This window comes from Chaetodon trifascialis, chromosome 18, assembly GCF_039877785.1.
Source record: "Chaetodon trifascialis isolate fChaTrf1 chromosome 18, fChaTrf1.hap1, whole genome shotgun sequence".
Classification (NCBI taxonomy): Eukaryota; Metazoa; Chordata; class Actinopteri; order Chaetodontiformes; family Chaetodontidae; genus Chaetodon; species Chaetodon trifascialis.
Genome location: NC_092073.1, coordinates 12,859,581 through 12,882,463, shown reverse-complemented (window position 1 = coordinate 12,882,463; position 22,883 = coordinate 12,859,581). Strand labels below are relative to the sequence as shown.

The window sequence follows — 22,883 nt, the reverse complement described above, 5'->3', positions numbered from 1 at the left end:
TGCTCCCTTGTTTGTGTTCAAATGCAAATCAGCGTTAATGAACATCTGCTATGAAGGTATTTTGCAGCACCCAAGCAAACTGGCTCCATCCAGCGCTAACAGCCACGGCTGTGTGTCATGTATCCAGGAGGTAAGGCGGTTGTTTTCTATTATGAGTGTGATTTTCCTCAGCTCCTGCTTTAACTCATTACTCAACCCAGAGGACAATCAGCTCTTGTTTATTAGCAGTAACAGGGGAAATGGCTTCATGACTGCCTTCCGCCACTGCAGCCCTGACCACTTTGGGGGTTTCTCAAAATGCATTTATCAGATATTAATAAGACAAAACCCACATCCATCTATCATTTCATCAGATGTAAAAATATTCAGTGTGAAACAAGCTTCTTTTCCCTTTCCCCGGACTCCACACTCTGAAGAACTGCACAAATCATGCGATGACTCACTGTGTTTGTTTGGTATTTGTGATGCTTTGTTTCCAACACCGGAATGGCCACTTATGGGCAATTAGTCATGCTGAGTAGGCAGAGGCTTCACCTCCACCTTGTCACTGACACACAAGGAAATGTATGTTCAAATGGAATAAGCTGAGTGACTGCAGACTGAACACTCCAGCAGTAGTGAGGTGGGAAATATGTTGCTCATCTTGGCATTAGTAGAAAGGCAGCAGAGGACTTAAAACACGGACATTATTGTGGGAATAAAAGCATGAGGTTTAATCCAAAATCAATACTCTGACCCAGAGGTCCGTAGTGTCTCAGGTCTTTAATACGCTGATATCAATTACGGCAAATCATGTATTTTACTAAAAGTTTTCCATTGAATTGGGGATAACTGACTATGCTTTATGGGCTTGTTAGCATCTGTTTTATAATTTGCAGTGTAATCATGTATAAGTCTACTCAAGACAGTTCAGTCTTTCCCTGCTGATGGACATTATGCTTTTTTTTGTCTTATCATGTAAATATAATCTCAAATTACAGTACACATGCTCATGGACAGTTAATTGTTCACACATGGTTGAATGCAAAAGGCTTTTTTAATAGTCAGACTATAGAATCATCTGGAATTAAAAAGTGAATTCAGTGACTTTCCACATGTTGTTGCCTTCAGGGACAACAAAATGGAAATTATGATGAAACTGTGTTTGAACTATGGGTTATATTATCTCAAAGACGTGGCCCATGAAAGTGACTACATCTGCTAATTTTAGGACTTTCTGAGGGAGAAAGAATCACCCAAAGACAATTTGCGAGTGACCAGTGGATTATGGGATAATCCATTGGTCACGTAATAAGGTAGAAGAAAGCTGTATCTGAATGATGCTTGAAATGGGACACACCTTGCTGGTAACAGAATTATTCTATAAATGTGGACTTTAAAAGATGTGAGGCAACCGTTTTGGTTGGTGGCAAATCATCTGTTTGAAGTGATACACACCTACCACCTCGGTTGTCTACAAGTAAGTGGTCCGGCCTCGAAAAGCTTCCCCGTGAGAATCACAGGAAGAAGAAAAGTCAATAAGAGCATGGCATTACCACTGTTACCAGGTGGAGACAGAAGCAGGCTTATGTATGTAGGTCAATATAGATCATGGATCACTGAAGAATGACTGAATGTTGAGTGTCACAGGTGCAAAATGTCCTCTTTGGTAAGTGCATCTGATGCATCTGCTGCCTCCCTGACCACAGAGACGTCACTGAGTTTTTATTACAGGAATATGATCTCTGAGCATATTCAGAGTTAGGTAGGCTTGATAATCTGAAGGTTTATCTTTTTCTTAATGGCACAGTGGGATAAATAGAATTCAGCCATCTAAGTATCAGCAGTAAACTTCAGGTTTTTGTAGTCAGAATCAGAGCAATTGCTTATTTCTTCTGTAAGTTCACCACTTTTTTGCAAGACATCACACAAGAAGCAGGCCAGAGACAATTCAAATATTCAGATACCATCATAAAATGTAGCTACTAAGCATTTAGGATTAGATTTTTCCACAAATCACGGACTGTATTTAGAAATTTAGACTGTAGTTGAAGGACACCTTAACGTGTTGAACCACAGTTCCTTTAATTTTGATGACACTCTTGTATTTTTCAATACATTCAATTATGACAATAACTCACAGAGCACCCAAGTGGCAGGTGTAATTTTTGCAGGCCCCCTGGTGGCTGAGGTTTGTTTTTCCCTTTCATCACTTCGTCCAGCAGGTACATATTTGAATGATTGGTGTTTTCTGCCTGCATGCAGTTACAGTAATAGTGCAAATTGTTGCCTTTCCAAAAGAATCACTGTTACTACTTTCCCAGACAAAACATCCATGAATCAACTCTTACTGGCTGCTAACATACAGTTATGATTCATTGAGCGTTTATATGGTTTTCAGAGGCTGACATTTGGTTGAAGGACGAGATCATATAGTGTGCAGTGAAGCCCTCCGTGACAAATGACCTCAAATGCCAACGCTTAGGCTGCGGAGCTATAATCTGTCTCCAAACACACAAAAACACAGAATGTCACTGCAGACAATAACCACTCACACATGTGTGCACATAAGAACACTGTAGCACCAGCATGTGACACGGATAGAAGGACCAGAATGCTTTGCTCTCCTTAGTGACTCTAAACATTTCAGTCATGACTCCCCAGCAGGCTTTGAGAACTCCCATGCTCAAATGCTAAAATCTATCACTGACCTGCTGGTTGTATTTTCACACAGCAGCTACTGAGGAATGACTGCATGAATATTCCCTCTGTTCCCACCAACAATCTTGATGGCTTTCATATAGTGTGTAAATGTACATACTGCCTTGAAACAACTTAAATCAACCAGGAAGAAATGCAAACAATATCCACTGTATGCAGCCTTTTGCAAAATAGGAAAAGTTTGAAGAATAAGCCACGAAATGAAGACATCATACTCACATTCACCTCAGGTCTGCGGATGTAAATGCAGAGTCATGCAGCAAGTGAACGTAAAGCATAAACACCAGTATTACTGGAGCATGAGGCCTTTAATACGCTTTGCTCAACATACATCAGCAGTTGCCTTACGGTTGCAGAAATGTGCTTGTGACCAGAGGACTGCTGATGTAAAACCCTAAAATGACCCCTCACTGTACACTGCAGCTATTTAGTGACCTACAATAGGAGACTGGGATTGTACTGGGAGTGTCCATGGCCAGTAAAACCACTCTTCTTTCTGTCCTGTCATGGTGAAATCATCTCTCTTCTGCCTCTAGTTTATCTGATTACAGTCTGCGCTGTGAAAATGTCCCTTTTGTGTTTCTTCTACCTTCCTTTTACGGTAGCGTTCCAGCAGCAGTCCATGTGGTTATGTTCCAATGTGACTGTTCCCCCTGCTATAACTAAATCTCGCAGACAAAGCAAGTGAAACTGCTGTTTAACAGGCCAGACATTATGTTATTTAAATCTCCAAGCAATGAGCACTGACCCATCATAATCACTCATTTTAAAGTGCACCACTGAGCATCCGCTACGCAGTCATATTGCAACCCGATTTAAATAATCCCTGCTTCTGACCTTCTAACAATAATTACCAAGACCTTATATTTCTGCACTGGGCTAATTCTAGCACAGTATATGTGAACAGGGGAATACAATTTCCATTCTTATACATTTTAGCTGGAATATTATCTCATTCATCTCTAAAAGATTAGGTTTAGAAATGGTACAGATCTGGAGTTGAGAAGTAAAAAATGAAATGAAGCTTACCATGTAGCTTTTAGCAGTTACTACAAACAGTGTGTGCATGTGTGTCTGAACGTCTGTTTGAGATTTAGGACCCACTTCTATTCAGGCCTTGGATGACGGCAAAGAGGAAGTGCACAGGGCTGACAGGGCTGACCCAAAGAGCTATAGATAAGTAACAATTCCAATGAAATGTGATGCAATCGATCTATATGTCACTATTTATCATGTAAATATTTCACACAGCATGTGTTTGGACGTACCTACATGAACTGTGGGCTGAAATATTTGCAGTACATTTACTTTTTGTGTTTTCTGTGTGTATTAAAACCGATATGGTTTGAATACCTAAGATTACAGAGACCTGCTGCGGCAGCAGCATTGTGATTCTGTACAAACTGCATGTAGATCAAGGGTGTGACACACAGGTTTCCAGAACACAAGCCCGTAGTGACTCATTGAGGTGTTTTTGTAGGTGAAAATAAGACCTAATGTGGAAAATACATGACTTTGAGCAGTTTCCATGGCAGTATCTCTTGTAAAATGCAGCCTTAATTAGACTAAAGAAAGCATCAGTCCAACTTGATTTATAATCTCCAAAAAGGAGCCCATTATTGCAATGTTAGGATGGCTCCTTATCTTGCTAAAATTGACCTTGTTGAGCAAGTACCACAGCCCAGAAAGTGTTTTTACAACACTGTCAGCATTTTTTTTTTCCTGAAGGTTGTGCACTAATAAAGAGAACAAACAGGCAGGTTTTCTCTTCAGCTGTGATGCTCTGCCAGACCACAACTCAGGAAGAGTGTACACTCAAGTGGCCCAGCAAAATACAATTACGGGAGTGCAATGCTGTGGCTGTTTTCTCACATAGACAGATAGATAAAAACACATGTATACTATTCATGTATGAGAGATTGCTGGTTCTCTGTAGATGAAAGAGCTTGGTCTGTACCAGCTCTATATGGAAAGTGTCCTGAGACAACTTCTGTTGTGATTTGGCGCTATACAAATAAAATTGAATTGAATTGAATTGAATTGAATAGATTTAGTGTGTATGCGCCTTGTTCGGACAATTGTTATTCTATTCTTTCTCTAAGAGTTCACTTGAGGTTTTATGCAATGCATTATATAACTATTTGACTTCTTCCTTAACTGAAATATGAAAGTTAAGTAAACCAAATCATTGAAATAGTGAGGTAATACAATTGTTAGACCGCAGACTGAGATTCTAAGCGATAGATGTTGGATTAATTGGGATGTTTTCATCTCTCTCTGAGGTTAATTGCACTGTGACTGGCTTTGTGAATGGAGCAGCCAGCCAACTCACTGCCGCCTCCTCCTCCTCCTCCTCCGTCAGGGGCAGCAGTGCCAAATTGGAGCGCAGGATGTCCAGGTGCCAGCAGGGAAAAAAAAAGGATTAGATATCGAATCAGCCAAGCTAGAAAACAGACTCAACTACCTCTGATTTCCAGCAGCTCCCCCCTCGTATAGCTCCATCCCGCCACCGCTCCGTGTCACCATGAATACAGGAAGAATCAAGGTTGGGTGCCAATCCCTCACCTCGCTCGCCGTGCGCCCTCCCTCCTCCTCCTCCTCCTCCTTCCTCCGTGTAATACAAACCTCGTGATCGCCCATTCAGCCTTGCCTGCGTCTGCTGCTTTGGGGGGAAAATAATAAACCGACTTGCCGAGGGGGCAGGCAAGCCAAAAGTATCCGGGAGACAGACAGGTGTCGCGGAAGTTTATACTTGCAGAGGCGCATCCCTCCGCGTCTTTTTTTTTTTTGGTCAGTATCTGGGATAACGTGAAAGAGATTGTAACTGGCGGTCATCCGGCACCCGCTGATCCTGTGTAAGTGATTCTCCACATCAACTCACTGCGAATAGGTGGATGTTAGCCTGTTCTAATGAGCAGGGATTAATGAAACATGAGCCTCATTGTCAGGTGTCTGCTTTAGATGTGTGCTTCAGAGGCTCGGCGCACGCTCGCATACCTCAATATGAAAATGCACGTTTCTGCGAAATCTCTTTCATCACCTTCTTCACTGCCGTTTGCTGCAACCTGCCCGATACATAGGTGCTAAAGCTGACTCGGATCTCAGACAGATGTTATCCTACTGTGGCAGGATGAATGGCATGGATAGGTGCTGGGTTTGAAATGAGGAAAGTGCGGCATTGTTGCGGGATGTGAGGAGGATGTAATCAGGTGAATTTGCTGAAAAGAAAACTAAAAGCAGGTACAGAGTGTGACTCATCTTTTTTTTGCATGGGGACACTCTACATGTTTTGGTTTAATTAGCAGGAACTGCTCATAATAAAGTCATGCTTTATCTCAGAGCCATGGCCACAGAGAAACCTTTAACCCAAAGGAATGCAAGCTGGAAATCCTTATTTGGCAGCCCCTCTGAGTGCGGGGGCAGGTGGGTTTTTTTCTGTTGTTTTCTGCTGTGTTGATGCCTTTCACCTGTTGACAATAATACTAGGTCGTCTAGGGATGCTTTTTAGGGAGACACCAGGAATACATTTACCCACGTAGTGGATGAATCAGTCTGCTATTCTGAGAGATTCATTCAAAGAAAAATAGAGATCACTCAGCTTGAATTACAGCCCATTCTTAGAATTTGTGCTACAGCCATTCTCAACACTTTGTCACATGCACAGTGACTCGGAGGAAGATTCAATTAGCATCTGTTTTGATTCTAACACTTCAGGTCAAAATGTGTGTGCATGCATGTGTGCTGTGTGCGTGGTTCAGCATTCTCACCTTTGCAGCCTCCTCTCCTGCTCTGCATAGAGTGGTAATTGGCCAGGTAGTGATGGATGTGACACAGCAGGTGGATGTCAAACAGTGACAAATGATCAAGGGCTCCCTCATACTGAGCCTCCAGTGAGGATTTGGATGTATCCCTCTGTCAAATATGTGGGTGCAGTACAGGAAGTAAGTGTCTACTTGGTGTGTCTTCACCAAATATCTTTTTGGCATAATCTAAGCACTACTTAACGTGGCAGAATTCTTATTCACAGCATTGGCTTGGCAAAGATGTCCAAAAAATTAGATAGATGCTGTTTTTTTTGGAGCCATTCTTTTCCACCCATATTGGCCGATATGTTAGACTGCGGTTGTGAAACAAGTGAAGCGTCTCAGAGCGTCTTTTGCTGCTAATTTTGCACTTGTATTAAGTGACACACTTGATGACACACATCATACAAAACAGCAACATAACAGGCCTTTATCACAGCAGACATTCTGACTGTCATGTGTCCCAGTAAGTGTGACAGTGAGCCAGTATGCACAACACTTGGATCCTGACACTGAGGCAGCTAAATGGAACTCAGCCATCACGGTTGTTATTATTTACACCTTCCTTCTGTGACATGTCAAAGTGTACAATCAAGCATGCACTCTCTGTGTGGTTTAAAGTGTTTCCTGTGTGTTAAAATAAGGTGTCATACAGATAATGGTGCAGTGGACTTTTACTGTTTCTCTTCTTTAGCTTTCCCTCCATCCACTGAAACCAGTGGTAATGAGGAGGGTTTTACCTCATGAAAAAGTGATGCAAATTATGTATTTAATGCTGATATTGCTGTGGGCCAACATTCTGCATATTATGCAGATATTTTTTGAGGCATTTCCAGTAAGTGGCCCGACTCATTTGCAGATGCTTATGGCATTTGTAACCACTTACACTGCTCCTCGCTTAAGGATGTTAAGTATGAATGAATCCTTGGTTGATTGGTGTTCTCATAAATTCAGGACTGCTGGGCCTGTTCCCAACATGTGCTGTGTTTCTTACTTTACCGCTAGTCAGATGGTGGAGCAGTTGGATGAATAGAAATTTTAAGCTGACATGCTGAATTACATTCCTGTTGTCCACTGTTGTTGCTTTTCTTATCTCCCCTCTTTATGTCACTTTGACAGATACTGGGGATATCCTGGGCTGCACAAACACCACGAACACCTGTGTTTCTGTTGTCATGTTGGATGTAGGAAGACAAATGACCAGAGAGACAGAGAAAGACCATCACACACAAAAGCAAAACTTGGATTTGAAATGAGTTGTATTCACTGTATTCACTTTCAGTCCAAATAGTCATTTCAGTAAAGTCGTTCACAATCTCCTTCCCTCTGGCTGTGACGAAACGCTGATCCAATGGAGAGTGTCTAAAACAAGCAGTTCATTTAGCGCTTGGCTGCACCTGCCCTTTTAGCGCTCCAGCAGGGCCTTGTCCTCAGCTCGCCAATCCTCTGCTGACTCTCAGAAGTGATAGACGGCAGCAAAGCCAAATGCTCCGCAGCACTGTGTAGGATGTGTTGTTATTTGGTGGATTTGAGATGATTTGGTATCAGTGTGTACATATTTTCAGTGAAGGCGCGGTTGATTGATGCACACGATGTGTCCTTTGGGGAAAAGACAGGTTCCTGTTCATTCTCCTGAGACGCATCAGTATGACCTATTTTCTCTCTGAAGCCATTCTCCCTCTCTGTCAGCACTGTGTCAGTCTGAACCTGTAAGCTGACAGTATTACACTGGTGCACTTCACTGTAGTGCTAGTCAAAATGTGACAGTAGTGACCCAAGTTATATTTCGGTATTTTGGAACAATTGATGGGTGTGTTTCAACTCAAAAGACAGATTGCCTTCAAAACTAATACACAGATAGATTCTTTAATTAGGTTACAACTGATGACATAATGAGCTGTGTTTTACAAGAGTCACTTTCAATCCTATGGCTGATTGGTACCTACAGCAGCCACCTGTACATTAAATCCCCATAATTCCAACAATGCAGCTCTGAAAATAAGATAATCTGAAACACTAGTGAGGAAAATGAGTTGCTGCATCCGTCGCTGCATCTGAGAGATGTGCAACACTGATGATTTGGATACATTATATGTGCAGAGACATGCAAACGTAAAGACGCAGAGACTGAAATGTAATAATCCAGAGTGAAGTTTATGTGGTCAAAACAAGACTGCTGCCTCTGCGGCCGAGCTGAGGCCTGTTTGGGAATCATGCTGTCTGCAATCTAATAGCTGTTGGTAAGAAAGACAGCCTACAGCTCATTTTTACATCAGCTTACCAAGACTGTGTTCAGTTGAGCCCACGACCTGTCTTCACTGAGACTCCTGAACGAAATTGGTGAAGCATTGAACCACGGAGACAGTCCCCAATCAGTGTCACTTAAGAATGGATTTCTGTTAGACTAGCCCACACTCTTTTCCACCATGTGCAGACTGATAACTCATCTGTGCTATTGTCGAGGGCGTGTTAGCATTGCTGCAGGATGCTCCACAGAGAAAGCATACCTTTTAGGCGTAAAGTGCACATGTTTGCGTGTGTACACCGAGTGCGTCTCGCTGGAAATTGGCACAAGTGAATATGGATTGGCTGTGTGTACAGTTGCTGCCCTCAAGTGTGTGCGTCACTAAAGCTTCAGAGGCAGACACTCTCACAGACATAAATGATGCTCTGTCCCCGTCCTTGACACCACTCACTATAAAAAGAAGGCCTGAATAATTGCCTTCCCTTGTGGCTATACAATAATGGCCATACAGTAATGGCGCATTAATCTCCTCCATACATTAGGAGCCTAACAGGGACTGAAGACAAATATATTAGACCAGCCAGCTGCAGTTGGTGTTGTAATATGTTACAGAGTAGCAAGGTTGATTTTGCAGCTGCTAATTTTAGACTTAGAAAGGGTTGAGAATTTGTGAGTTGGGTTCTTCGCAAGACATGAAGGTCTAGTGCAGTGCTGAGAGAAAGCAATCACCCTGTCTTATTTGCTCTGGATTTTTGCAAATATTTTCCTCTAAAACCAGTTTATGTATTACTGTGGATTCCAGTCGTAAATGAAGAGTGAGAGGGAAGAGTTTGAAACCAAGAAAGTCAGTCTTCAGGTGTAAAAAAAGGACATGACTCCTTTGCACCCTTGAATGTTACCAATGGTATACTAGTCAAATTGGTTGGACATTGCAAGATTGTTAGATGGGATATTGGGTTATATTTAAGACAATAGTTTCATTAAAAATTTGAGGTCATGTCCTCATCAGCAACCAAATAGGTACCTTCATTAGTTTCAGTGGCTCTGGAAAGAATTTTAGAAAAAGACTTGATGATATGTGATGTCATTCACTTAAGGATTGCATTTGAGATGTTATTGCCCATCCTCAAAGGAATAGTTCAACAATTTGGGAAATAAATATCTATCTGCTTAACGTCTTTATGCTAAGCTAAGCTAACCAGCTCCAGCTCTAGCTTCATATTTACAGATGTCACTGTGGTGATCCTCTCACCACCTGACCATCAAATGATGGCTGTGATTGAACTGTTTTGCTATTTTTGTTTACAGATACAGTGACGCATGGGGTTGACATCTTTTTCACCAGAAGCTTTCTTGCTTATCTTACAAATCAAATGTCAAAATGGGCCAAAATATGGTATCATTTTGTTCCTCAGATTACTTCGAATGGCTGCCAGGTTTAAAATGTATGCTGCCAAATTCAAAGTCATTACTCTGCAAACTTCCAGGAAATTGCTTGAGGGTTTTCACTGGATTGTACCATCAGCTTAGTCTCTAGTCTATAGGCAGGAGGAACAGGAACCAGGACCTGTTTAGTCATTATTCTCCTAAAAGAACGTGAGGAATATTTTTGTGATTTCTTTTTTTAGCCAATAACCTTCAAACTGTTTCACCGGCAACATTAGAATGGGGATGGATGAAGGCTTTATGGAGTATGGGACATTGCACATGTTACTGTAAAGTAAATGGCCTTCTTTATGGTGCTTTAGGGATGTACAGACATGGGGTCAGGTAATATACTCCATTGCCTCTGACATGTAGGATCAGTCAGTATGTGTGGACACATGCTGGCACATGTATGTCCACACGTGGCAGGGAGTCTATTTTAACATTTTGTGTGTAAAATGGGGTTCTGTCAGAATGAATAGCCTTTCCAGCGGCGAGGGCGAGGTCTTGTACCACAGCAGCTGAATGAGGAGCATTTGTGAATGGCATTGTGACAGTCTGTATTTACTTGGCGTGATAACAGATGTCTGAGACAGAGAGATTTTACAGCTTTTTGCCACTTTCGCTGAGAATGTGACAAAAGCTCTTTTTCGCACTTTATGTGTGTGATGGAGTGCATGTGTTTGCATTTGCCCTTGTGGATTATATATTCCTACATATACAAATGACTCATAAAGGCATCTGATGGAGATATCTGTGAGGATGAAATGAAAACAGTGTTCCTCGCTTTCCCTGAAGCTTTTCATCAAAAAGACAACCATTCTTCAATTTTAGACAAACGAACTAAAGTTTATTTTATCGCGTAGATGCTCCAGGACATCCAGCGGTGAGTGATTATATTAAAATGCGTCTCTGAAAGAAATGGAATCTCACAGCAACAAATAGCGTACAATATTGCTCTGTGAATTTCTGACGAAGTTCAGCAGGAGTCTGTCTTGAGATAGGCCCTGAGCTGAACTGCAGGAATGAGTGATATGCTGAGCGAGAGGAGAGATGCTCTGTCGATGAAGCTGTTGGCCCAATAATAGAACGGACATAATTGTCTGGCCTTCTGAGTCATCATTGCTCTCTCCACCGGCACTGCTCTCCCATCTTGTTTAGACACTGCAGTTAATGGACCTTCTCCCTCCGTCCATCTCTCCATCTGTTTCCGCTTCTCTCTTCCCTCTGTCGTCCCTCTGCTTTTATTTGCCCTCGATCTCGCCTCTCCATCACCCTTTCTTCCCTTTCTTCTTCACCCCTCAAATAACAAATGTCAGACTTGTTTTTAAGTTAGTTCAATCACAAACTTAGTCAAGTCTCTAACCATAAAATATGAACCCATTTACTGTAAAACTTTGCAGTGCTGTTCAGACGTGAGAAAGTCAAATACCACACAAGATTTCACTAATTGCTGAATAGCTCATTTGCATAAGGAAAACACACTAATTACTGTAAGGTTTACAACTGGATTGCAGCCATGCACAGAATGTTTACATTAGTACACACACCCTCTGTGCCACATACGAGAAAACTACCTGACAGTCACACGTTGCTGCACAGAAACACAACATCTGTCACCATGTAAGTACTTTGTTTGCTGACAGTAGACTCTCTCGTGCCTGCTTTGCATTTTGTATGCAGAAAAATAAGATTTTGTCACAGAGATGGAAAAATACATGGAAAGGTGTGATTTGAGTGTCTATGATCCGGAGGGTAAAGCCACTTGGCCGCTCAGTTGCATGGAGTGAGGCTGTGGTGTGCGATGCCATTGAATTATTCACACAAATTATTCACACAAAACAAAGAAAAGTTGCAGTCTGCAGCGATTTTGTTCATCAATGGGTAATTCCACATTCAAGTTTGACGTACACAGACCGCAATTCCCTGCCCACTGTTTGTTTCTGTTACAGTAATCAGACATCGGGTTTATTAATAAAAGCCTAATTGCTTCATTTTTGTATCCAATAATGAGGTTTTAGTTCTACACAAGTATAAATTTAATGCACGTTTCATTTCCTGTTACAGTCTTCCTCGTGGCTCATGTAAATCCCATCAGCATCGTGTTTATGCCTCCTTATCAGAGGTGGATAAGTTTTCACTGCAAAACTGACAATAGCGCAACCTCAGTAAATGTAGCAGAAGACAGTCGTCCTCTGTTAACATGTCTCTTACTATAAGGCTGCTTGTCTGATCCTCCCTTGAATGCATATGCAATGAGGAGACAGGCGCAGACCACAACTCCAGCCTGGTACATCTGTGTGCAGCCCATGTGTTTGGGGCGTCACATCTGGGTCTAAAAAACAGGCACAAAAGCCTCAGTAAATCTGGTCCTGAGTGTACTTGCAAATCATGTTTCAAAGATGATGGTTAGTATTTCATAAAAATAGCCAAAATATTCTTAGATTGTTTCCAACATTTTTTTTTAACAGGTTTTTTTTTTTAGCTTTATTTCTTCCATCTGGGGACTAGTTAAGGATCAAATTAGTGATGACCTGAAACAGTAAGAACAATTTTTCCTTCCAGCCTCTGCTTTTTGAAAACAAACCCTCACAATCGCTGCAACAATATACTTTGTCGTTCAAGCAAACATTTCAGCATTACTTCAATGGTGGGATTATTCCTTTTTATTGGACCTGTATGTTGGATTCCAGCTTGCTATTGTGAGAATGTGACTCGTATTTATATTCATTACCCCAAGATGTGCCAGAGAGCTATTGATGTTGTAATGTCTTAGCTAATAGAGAGTGATGACAGACATAAATTACTGGATACCAGGTGTCCTATTAGACACTCTGACAAGTGTCAGACATATTGATGTTCAGGTCAAAAGGGCTGACTTGATTCCAAACATGCACACATTTTTAACATCTCCGTCCTTGTATCTTCCCCCAGGGTTGTCCCAACCTCGGCCCCCAGAGCAGCAGTCTCCTTGTCCTCCCTCCTTGGACCAGCAGCTTGGCGTGGTGAAGCCAGGAAAGATGGGCCGGAAGCTGGATCTGTCGGGCCTGACGGACGATGAGGCAGAGCACGTCTTGAAAGTGGTCCAGCGGGACATGAAGCTGCGAAAGAAGGAGGAGGAGAGGCTGAGGTAAGATGGGAGTCCCTTGCCAGTGCTTTTTCTAGTGTATTTACACATTTGAGGAAGTCACACACACAGGGTGATTTAAGAAGAGCTGATGAGGAGAGACGACTCTTGCCTGTGAGCACAAATGAGCAGATATAGTGGTGTCCAGCTGGCTCAGTTGACAAAGACACTTGCCATGTATTCAAAATATCTAGGGTTCAAATACATCAGAAAAATACCTTTATAGTAGAGTATCAGAGAGTAGAACGTGTAAGGATGCTGACTTTTTGAATGAGACATGCAGCTTAAGCCTCAGTCTTTTATGTTCTGTAGCCATTTTGCACATTTGTAAAACCTTTTTTACAGAATTTCAGCCAACAAAATTCACATTTGTTCACTGCTTTTGTGTGCTTTAGTGTGAAACCTAAGACTCTATAAACTATTGAACTGCACTGCACTGTGCTAGAAAAGCTTGCAGCTGAGGGATTGAGGCTTTGCAAACTCAGAGAATAGCCGCAAATCTGCTCAAAATACTTGACAGTAAATGTAGCCTGATCCATCTGTCAGTGATCTAAGACAGCTTTCCTTGCAGATGATTTACTTCATCCTTTTCAGTTGATTGATGTGGCCAACAAACAATCCTCAAGATAAGTTTTTATCTCTTCAGTCACACATGTTTGTCGCCCATCAATAATGATCATATGCGCAAGTCTAAGTCTTCAGCGAAACGCCAAAGCACTCCCAGTCTGTGAAGAGTTTAGGCATACTCTAGGTTTTGGCTGTCATCTATAATCCACAATATTCTTTTTATTTATCAGAGATTTTACTTGAAGTCTGTTGTTGTGACAAATGGAAGCATGCAGCTGCTCATGCTTTGTTTTCAGCAGCAGTTATTTCTTCACAGGATTTCCCTCAGTATGGTTTATCAAGGCCCAGTCAGGGGCCGTGAGGGGGAAGATGCTTGTCTTGTATTTTCTGCCCGCAGCCTGGCAGGTCTGTCGGGGTCAGTCGGTCTGGGCCTCAAGGCTCTGCTTCGGTGTCACAGCCTCTTACTTAACATGTGACAAGTGCTAGTCCGTTCTCCCTCCTCACCTCCTGTCCTTCACTCCCTCCCTCCCCTCACTGTGACAGACTGTAGTCAGGGGGGATTCGCTTCAGTTGTGACAGACCTCCATGGGGGTTTGGCCATCAAATGTGTGGTCAGCTCAGTGTCTCTGCTTTGTTTCAGTCTGGCTACAGGCACAATTTTTAGTATTACAACTCCAGTGTATCCAACTTCACATCAAATTCCAAAATATGTTCTAAGTGTGGCTGCACCCTATAATTTTGTAAACACAAATATGCTCCTTTGACTACCTACCAGGCTCCAGCATCAGCTATGTTGTTGTGGAGATTTGATGTCTTTCTTCAGATTTGAACGGTGATCCTTGTGGTTTTGTGTTCTTGAGTGGATGCCATGAGTGATTAGGCTGCTTTACTTGGAGCACTAAACATCTTAGCTGTACTCTGAGGACCACAGCGAAGTTGCTTCACAAACCAGAAAGCAGGCGTTGGTCTGCGCTGCTTGAAACTCTACTTATTTTCCCAGAATCGTTTCAAAGCAAAGATGGTGTGTTCCTAAATTACTGGGCTGTAAAATGTTCTCCCATCAAGCTGTCATGACTGATGAAAAAGAATTTATGCCTCTCAGGCTGTTTATTACTGCTGTTTACTGCAACAAGATGAGCAGATTAATGTTGATGCAGTAGCAGGCAGATATTTATTAGGCAACAGTTGTTCATAAAAGCAACCAGGCTCTGTGTTTGTAGCCTTATTGAGTTATATTGACTTGTTAGATGTTTTAAAAGCAAAGTTGTCAAAGCAGATATTGGATGCAAACTGACAGTCAAACTGGCTTGTTCCATTAGCTAAAACTGCTGATGGATGACATGATCACACATCTGCCGTGCAGATTTACCGATGGTTTCTTCAGGCAGTACCTCCTGAAAAGCTCATTGGCGTCTCGACTCCGACAACACTCTTGGTTGCCTGTCGCTTTAACTTCTGGGGAAACACCACATGATATGTCAGAGAGTGAGGAAGAAAGTTGGTGTACGTGACTAACAATGACAAAATTTTCATATGTTCACTCGTCCACGAGCATGATCTCTGTCTGAGTCATTTCCGATTTTCATTGGCAGTGGTGGTTGCTTAACAATGAAGACGACTCACTACCCAGACTACTTCACAACGTCATCAAACTACGTCTGTTGTTGCTTTGATTGACAGACCCTTAGAGGCAGACATAGCATGCTGTGCATTTAAGACCAAAGACATGTCCTCGGTCAGTCTCAGGCTTCTTTCCTGTTGCTGAACTGTTGCGCATTGTGTTTTGTGTCAATGGGTTTTCTCTATTGTGTCTTGTTGACCTTTGTGTACTTCTGTACAATGCAGCAAATTTGAAAGAGGTAAAAACCGCATACAGTGCCTCTCAGCGTCGCTGCAACCAGTCAGGTTACAGAAGGAGAGAGAAAACCCACTTGCCTTTCATGTGAAATGTAAAACATTTCACAGTTTACGGTATATGAATAGGAATATGAAAACAGATGGTGGTGGAGGATGTCGGCAGAGAGCTGTCTGCCTGTGGAGTTTCCTCTCCCATGCATGGCTGACATTTGTTTTTCTTCCTTGAATGAAGTCAGCCCTGCAGAGTTGTAAATTACCCCGTTGAAGGATTCATGGCATAGTTTATAAGCCTCAGCTGGCACTTTAAATGCTCCATTTTAATTTTTCCCTCGTGCTGAATGATAAGAAATGCTGAAACACTTAACTGATATTACCTCCTGTCTCATAAATACTGAACTGTAATAAATATGTAAATGAAATGATGTATACAGCTATAAGCCCATTTACGTTTTTTTTTTTTTTTTAAGTTCACCTAAAGTTTTAATGTGGGCAACTGCGGCTAGTTTATGATGTCTCTGCACTTTCATCACTTCAGCACTGTGTGAGGGACCTTTTTATTATTAGGATGTTATTATTATTTCTGTCTATATCTGACATATCAGGAAGTCATCAGTGGCCTTTAGGGATGTTACTGCTGAGTATGAAGTGCTTTGCCTTACTTTATTTTCCATTTAAATGCTACTCCTAGCTCTTAGTTTAACACTTTAAGATATATTATTATTATTATGCTGACGACATGCTGCTGTACTTCACTATAAAATGTGGTAACATAAATAGTTGTACTTTTATCTATTTCAAATTAAGTGAAGTGAACGCACCACCCACACTAGACACAATAAGTGAAAACCAATGCACCTGTTTACCTGTGGAATGTTCCATACAGGTGTTTTTTGGAGCATTCCATAACTTTCCCAGTCTTTTGATGCTCCTCTCCAGGCTTTTCTGAAATGTGTTGCTGGCATCAAGTTCAGAACAAGCATATATTTCCAGAAATCAATGAGGTTGATGGTGTAAACATTAAATATATTGTCTTTGTGCTGTTTTCACTTGAGCATATTTCAAAAAGGATTAGCAAATGATCACATCCTGTTTTATGTTTTGCAGAGCATCCCAACTTTTTGGGAGTTGGAGCTGTGTGACTTGGTTAGTTTTTTTTTTTTTTTGTTAATTATGGTGATTATCTGTCAAACAAATAACATGGTGAAGCCCCTGAGTGCATTTCCTGAACTGCTGTGTCCATATTCAGACATGAGGCATCTCATTTCTACTACCCGTTGTCTACCTCGTGGATTCTTAAGAAGGGAGGGGTGACTGTAGCTGTTCTGTCTTTGCCCCTGAACTTTTTCACCTTTAGTTCATTAGCTTTTCCACACTGAAGTGCTACTTGTCTTGTTAACTTTGTCTCTGGATCAACTTTCTTCTGTTCTACTCTTTTATGTGTTTTGACGTGTTCTGCTAACATCTTTTACTGCGAAGTGCTGTATAACTTATTTTGAGAGGATTGCTCTATGAAAATAAATCTTCAGCGTGCACCCTGGTTGCTCTACTGCTACAGAGTGAGAGTGTGATTCTCCCAATTAGAGAGGGTGAGCAGCTCAACCTCTGGCCTCCACCATCTCAGTGGCCATCCAGTTGGAGAGGCTCATTATGGAGCAGCAGGAAAGCCAGGGGAGCACGGATGTGGGCATCCTTAACAAACAGTGCAAGCACTCCCAAGGGAGTCAGACTGGGAAATGATTATAGATAGAAATAGCTGTCCACTGCTACATCTGTGTGAGTGGTGAGAAGATGGCTGGAGCTCCAGCTATCTGTGACTCTTACAGGTAATTTGCTCTCATTGTTAGGAAGGATCCACTTTACACATGTGTCTGGCAAGCCCTTGTATGGATAGGCCAATTACTGTATCTGTAATGCTTACCTGAAAACTCCTTTCACTTGCAGCTGTGACAAGTCTATCCTTCCTATTGAAAGGGTCTGCATTACTCCGGCTTCTCTGTGAGTGTTGAATAAGGCAAAAAATGATTTGGGAAGATGAACAATGCTCAGTGGATAAGTCTCAATTATTTGTGAAGTTGTGGGCCAGTGCGCTCTCCAGTCATTCTCTCTCTCCCCCATGGAAGTGATCGTTCTTTCTTTGTGTGGAGTAATTCCTGGCTCAAGAATGCAGCCTTTTATCTGAGGGGAATATTTTGCATCAGCAGTTTTAATTAGTCAGTAAAGCAGGGACTGTTTTTGTAATGAAGTTGTGTTCAGACAAGTGAGGTGGAGCAGTAACCACAGACATCTTTGTATCTTCTTATTAATGTTTGACTTTGGAGCTCTAATCAAACCATCTGTAGCTGTTTTATTGCGAGGCTGACTTGTCTCATGCATGCAAAGGCTTTAGCTTCCTATTTTTTTTATGTCGGCTGGTGTTTTATTTTAGCTCTGCTCAATGTGACAGGCAGGAAGGTGCAGGGAGCAGGAGTCATACTGAGAGGTTGGGGTCTTTTTGAAAGAAAGTGGCAGAGGATGTCACTCGGCCAGAGATGGGACTGACCTCTATTTCCTCCTGTGTTTATCTTCCTGGCTTTCTGTCTGCAGATGACAGAAACACCAACTCAGCTGTCCATATAGAAAGAGGCCAACTTAAAGGAAAAAAAAAAAGTCTGATTTTTGAGCCAAAAGATAAAAGCCAGTCAGGCTCTGTTTAGCCCAAATAGCTCTGTCTTCATGACGATCGATAAATTGGTGTAATAGGATTTCAGAGCACGAGCAGTCAGAGGATATTGCCCTTTGTTGCAGGACAGTCCCTTTGGGCTGCAGTGTCATCTCCTCTATTAAAGCAGCACTAAACGGGGACAAATCAACCTTCTGACATCAGTACCTGAGGTCATGTCCTTCTCACAGCGTCAGCTCAGATTTCACTTTGTGCCCACATTTATTAAACGTTCCTCGTAGGATATTGCGCAGTTGATGTATTAGCCCATGTATTGGTTTGATGATTAGTTTTTTTTTAATGCAGCAGGTTTCCCAGACTCGTGAACTATTGACCTGAACTTGTGTCTGTTAAGAGAAAATCCTCAAATCGTGTAACTGGTCCAGCGGAGCTTTGTGGGTGCTTGAATGAGCTCCATTGTGTTAAACAGACGTATTATTCCTTTCTTCTCAGTGTCTAAGGTGTTTATTCTGTGCCATAATCCAGTGTTGGGTCCTATGTTAACATGTGACGTTCTTTCACATGAAACAGCCCAAAGCTGCGAGGATGTAATGTGTAACCGCACATACGCAGAAAATAACAGCTTTATGTATAATCGCTTCACCTCCCTCCATCTTCGGCATTAATGTATTTTGATGTAGCAGCCGGAGACGCGGGTCTGGATGGAGTTAATTTCAGTCTGCCTGTTGTTGTGGTAGTTGTGTTCTCTTGGCTGCGGTTCTCCTTTGGTTTGGATTAGCTGTGTTACGTTATTGGTGTGGGTTATTTGTCTGAGTCATGTTGATGTGGATTGTTTTTGATGTGGAAGTGCTGTGTGCGTACGTACGGATCTCGTCAGCACTGAGTGTGTGCGTGCGTGACTGTGTGTGTGTGTATGTGTGCGTGCACACAGGAAGGACAAATCCTTCTGACCTTTCTTCTGTATCCACACTGGCAGGTGTATTAGCAGTATGATTTCGTGAGTCATCACATTTCACGGTGTGCCAGGGTAACATTACGATTGATAGAGTCCCTGTTGCTCACAGTGATGGCTTCAACTGTTTACAACTGTTGGGCTTAGTTTAATTTATTTTTCAATCTTTTTGCTTTGTTTTGTATGTGTAGTGTTTAAGTCAAGACCCTCATTTTTTGGAGCTGACCATCGGCCATGTCAGTACATCACTGTAGTTTTTTGATTCTTTTCTTGAATTCATCACAGCTGATCTTATACGTCTGTTTCGGCCTAACTTTCATGAAGTTAGAATCATGTCATCCTCTCCTGTATGAGACAGTGTTCTGATGGACATGAAGGTGAGAAGACTGATGTTGAAGTGTCCATAACCTGCAATAGGAAATGTTTATTTCAAGTCGTTATTATGTCTTTTCTACTCCCCCTGCTGTTTTGCAAGCAGGGTTTGGAAGCACATGGAAACAGAGTGAGTTTCCTTGCCGACTTCTGATCAGCCTGGTTTGTGCTTTAATTTGCTTTCATGTGTTCACGGCTGTTGAGGTGATCTGTACAGCTGCTGCAGACTCTGTGATTTCTAATTAGTCTTTAATATGGCCCTTAGTAGCTGATATTTAATATAATTGAACTTAATTAGCAGACAGAAATATAGCCCCCCTGACCATGGCAATTATAAATGGGCATGCTTACGCATACTGTCTCTCTCTGACACACGCGCGCGCACACACACACACACACACATTGACGTCCATTTATCAGAGGTTCAGACTTTCTTTGTATATTAAATAATGCTGTCCTTAAAGAAAGAGTCAAACACCCTGTCTCCTATCTGCCCCCCCCAAAAAAAATCTGAATAGTCAAATACATTTTCTAAATATCTTTTATGCGTGATATAGCTGCTCTTATTTAAAATGTAGTAATGCTTATTAATGCAGTCTAAAAAATACTTTAGGCCTGAGGTGTGTTGGGTTAATAAGACTGATTAAATATTTATTACAGTAGTGTAGTATTGTTTGTGGAAGCTGTAGCAAATTGAATTTCCACTTTATAGCAAACATAATCAAATACATATTACATTGTAACATGAACTACGCTGCAGAACATATTTATTTGAGTCAGATCAAGGCGAACTAATTTGGGTAGTACTCATGTTTGCGTGGCATTTGTTTACAGTCTTGAGGAAGAGTCTGTACGGTCACAACAGGCTTGCCTCTCCCCATGTTCATATGGATGATCCTTCAAATGAGACCTTTGTACCCGAGCATTAAGAAAGAGTTTGGTGCTTCCCTAAGAGGAGAAGCATCCATCTCTGAGGACATCAGTGTGCGTGTGCCTGTGCATTAACAGACTCTCCTGAGCAAAGTGTCCCTTAACAGACGGTAGTTTACGGCGTCTGATGGAGGAAGATTCTGATTTCCCCAGAGTGTGACGAATCAGCAGCTGTGCAGCGCGGCCGCCGTCCTCTGGAGCTGCTGAGCCCACCGGATCAACTGATGAGATAGTGAAAAATAATCCACCTCGCTTTCATACTTCATACGCCACTTTTCCAGCTGACTGAGTCGTTTCTCCTCAATAACCTTGCCTGCATATATCTGTGTGTGTGAGCGTCTGCATGCGGCATTTTAACCTTTGCTCACTGAGGGTCAAATGGGGGTGAACAGATCACCGCTCGGCCTTGTCTTCATCGGGATAAACACGTATGCATTTCCACCCAGGTGGACTCCGGGAGTTATCAGCAGTAAGGCTCCGACAGGTTCAGAGCGATCGCCTGAGCTGTTACATTTCTATTTATCCAGGTCTGCAGCGATTACTTCTGCTGCTGCCCAAATGTCAAATGCTGTTTTGAGTCAGAGGAAAACAGTTGGTTGCAACAGGAAGATGGTGTTATCTCACTGACTGTCTCCTGAATCTTTCCCTTTGTGATTTTCTCATCTATTCTCGCTCAACATCTGTTCCCTCCATTCAGCGGTCCTCTAAATCCCCCTGTCTATTTCTCGCTTCCTACCTCTGTAGACCCTCATTAGCGCTATTGTGTTGAGACGGAGGCCGGTGTTGGATGAGCTGCCATCCGTCCAAAGGGATTGAGTGATGCTTGGCGAGACAGCAGGGAGTCGTTCCTTTGTCTGAATAATCGCCACAGTATTCCGGCCTCTGTCCGGGTCTTCATTATACCCAAGCCAAGAGATACAAGACTCATTTACCCCTCAAAAGGCCGGTCATTCATCCCATGGGCCTTATCTCCCGTGTAATATTGAAGTGATTGAACTTCCGCCAGCAGTGTTAATTACGAGGGTTTGCGCTGTTTGCTGGGGCGATAGGCAGCAAAGATGAAGCTCAAGCGCTCAGACACACTCGGTTACCCCCGACATCGGAGAGAAAGTGTCTTTGTGGGAGTTCAGAATGAGAGAAAGTCAAGGATCCTCTGTGGGATTACAGTGTCTGAGGGGCGAGGAGGGAGACAGACAGCACGCTCTGTACAAAGTACAATCTGGCTCATTACAGAAAATGAATCTGCTTCCTTTTGTATAACCCGAGCACTGTGGTGTTCCTAAACCCTCTCTGTATTCAGGTGGTGTTCCGCCTCTGTTCCAGTTGTCTTGTTCTTCCTCTGAGGTGTGTTTCCTGCCGGTGTCAGTCTGACACTGAATGGTAATGCTGAAGAGGGCAGTCTGCAGTGAGGACAGAGAAATTCAATGACTTTACACTTAGCTGCGCCATGTGTTTTTAGATTTTGTCAGCAAAGTTGTTTCATATATTCCTCTCTCACCTTTCCATTTTCCTTCCTAAGATAAAACATCTTTATGTTTTGGACAGGACTATGAAAAGATGTCACCTGGGGACATGTTTTCACTGTTTTTTTTTTGTTTTTTGTTGGTGATTAATTAACAAGACAAATTCTTAGTTGCAGCCCCACAAGATTTTGCCTCTCTAGCTGCTACTTTGTGGATGTTAAAAGGGATCCAAAGAAAGAGTGAACAATTTGACCTTTCCAGCCAAACTAGCATTACATTTGAAACATTTGCTTGTAAATGCGCTGCAGATTTTAGAAGATTAAGAGGCATCGTGCGTCCTTACTCACAGGGCTTACTAGCATGCCTCAGTTTGTGCACCAATTAGCTGGAAAATGCTTCATTCCCCGTGAATGCTCTCGAACTAAGCAACACATCAGCTGAGGCCGGTTGGCAGCAGAGGTAATCTGTTTACGTCACGTCATCGATGACGGAGCAGCGTGTAGAGTCTGCAAAAATCTTAATATGTCATCCGTTCTGCACACATGCCATAACACACACACACACACACACACACACACACACACACACACACACACACAAAATTAAATTAGCGCTGAGTGTTCCCTGCAGTCCTGCGCTCCATCCACCCAGTTAGATGGGGATCTCCCTCTGCTCCAGCATCTTTGACCCCAAACCTCAAGAGCTCTAATTTATGAGATGGACCTAATCAAAATAGAGAGACTCACTTTATTGACTGTGGGGCTGGTGGTGAGGTTAGCTGGT

General features: G+C 42.3%; 1 protein-coding gene across 5 annotated transcripts in view; it reads left to right on the top strand.

Moving 5' to 3' along the window:
• Positions 1-5,341: 5,341 nt before the first annotated feature.
• Positions 5,342-22,883, top strand: part of myripb (myosin VIIA and Rab interacting protein b) — a 105,686-nt gene continuing 88,144 nt past the window's right edge. For 4 of the 5 annotated variants that reach the window (XM_070986335.1, XM_070986334.1, XM_070986333.1 and 1 more), the window contains exons 1-2: positions 5,464-5,555; positions 13,108-13,303. In XM_070986335.1, coding sequence (XP_070842436.1) covers positions 13,194-13,303 — 110 coding nt within the window. In that variant the 5' untranslated portion in view covers positions 5,464-5,555; positions 13,108-13,193. Of the gene's footprint in view, positions 5,556-13,107; positions 13,304-22,883 lie in introns of all 5 variants that reach the window. The other variant, XM_070986336.1, reaches the window with a different exon arrangement.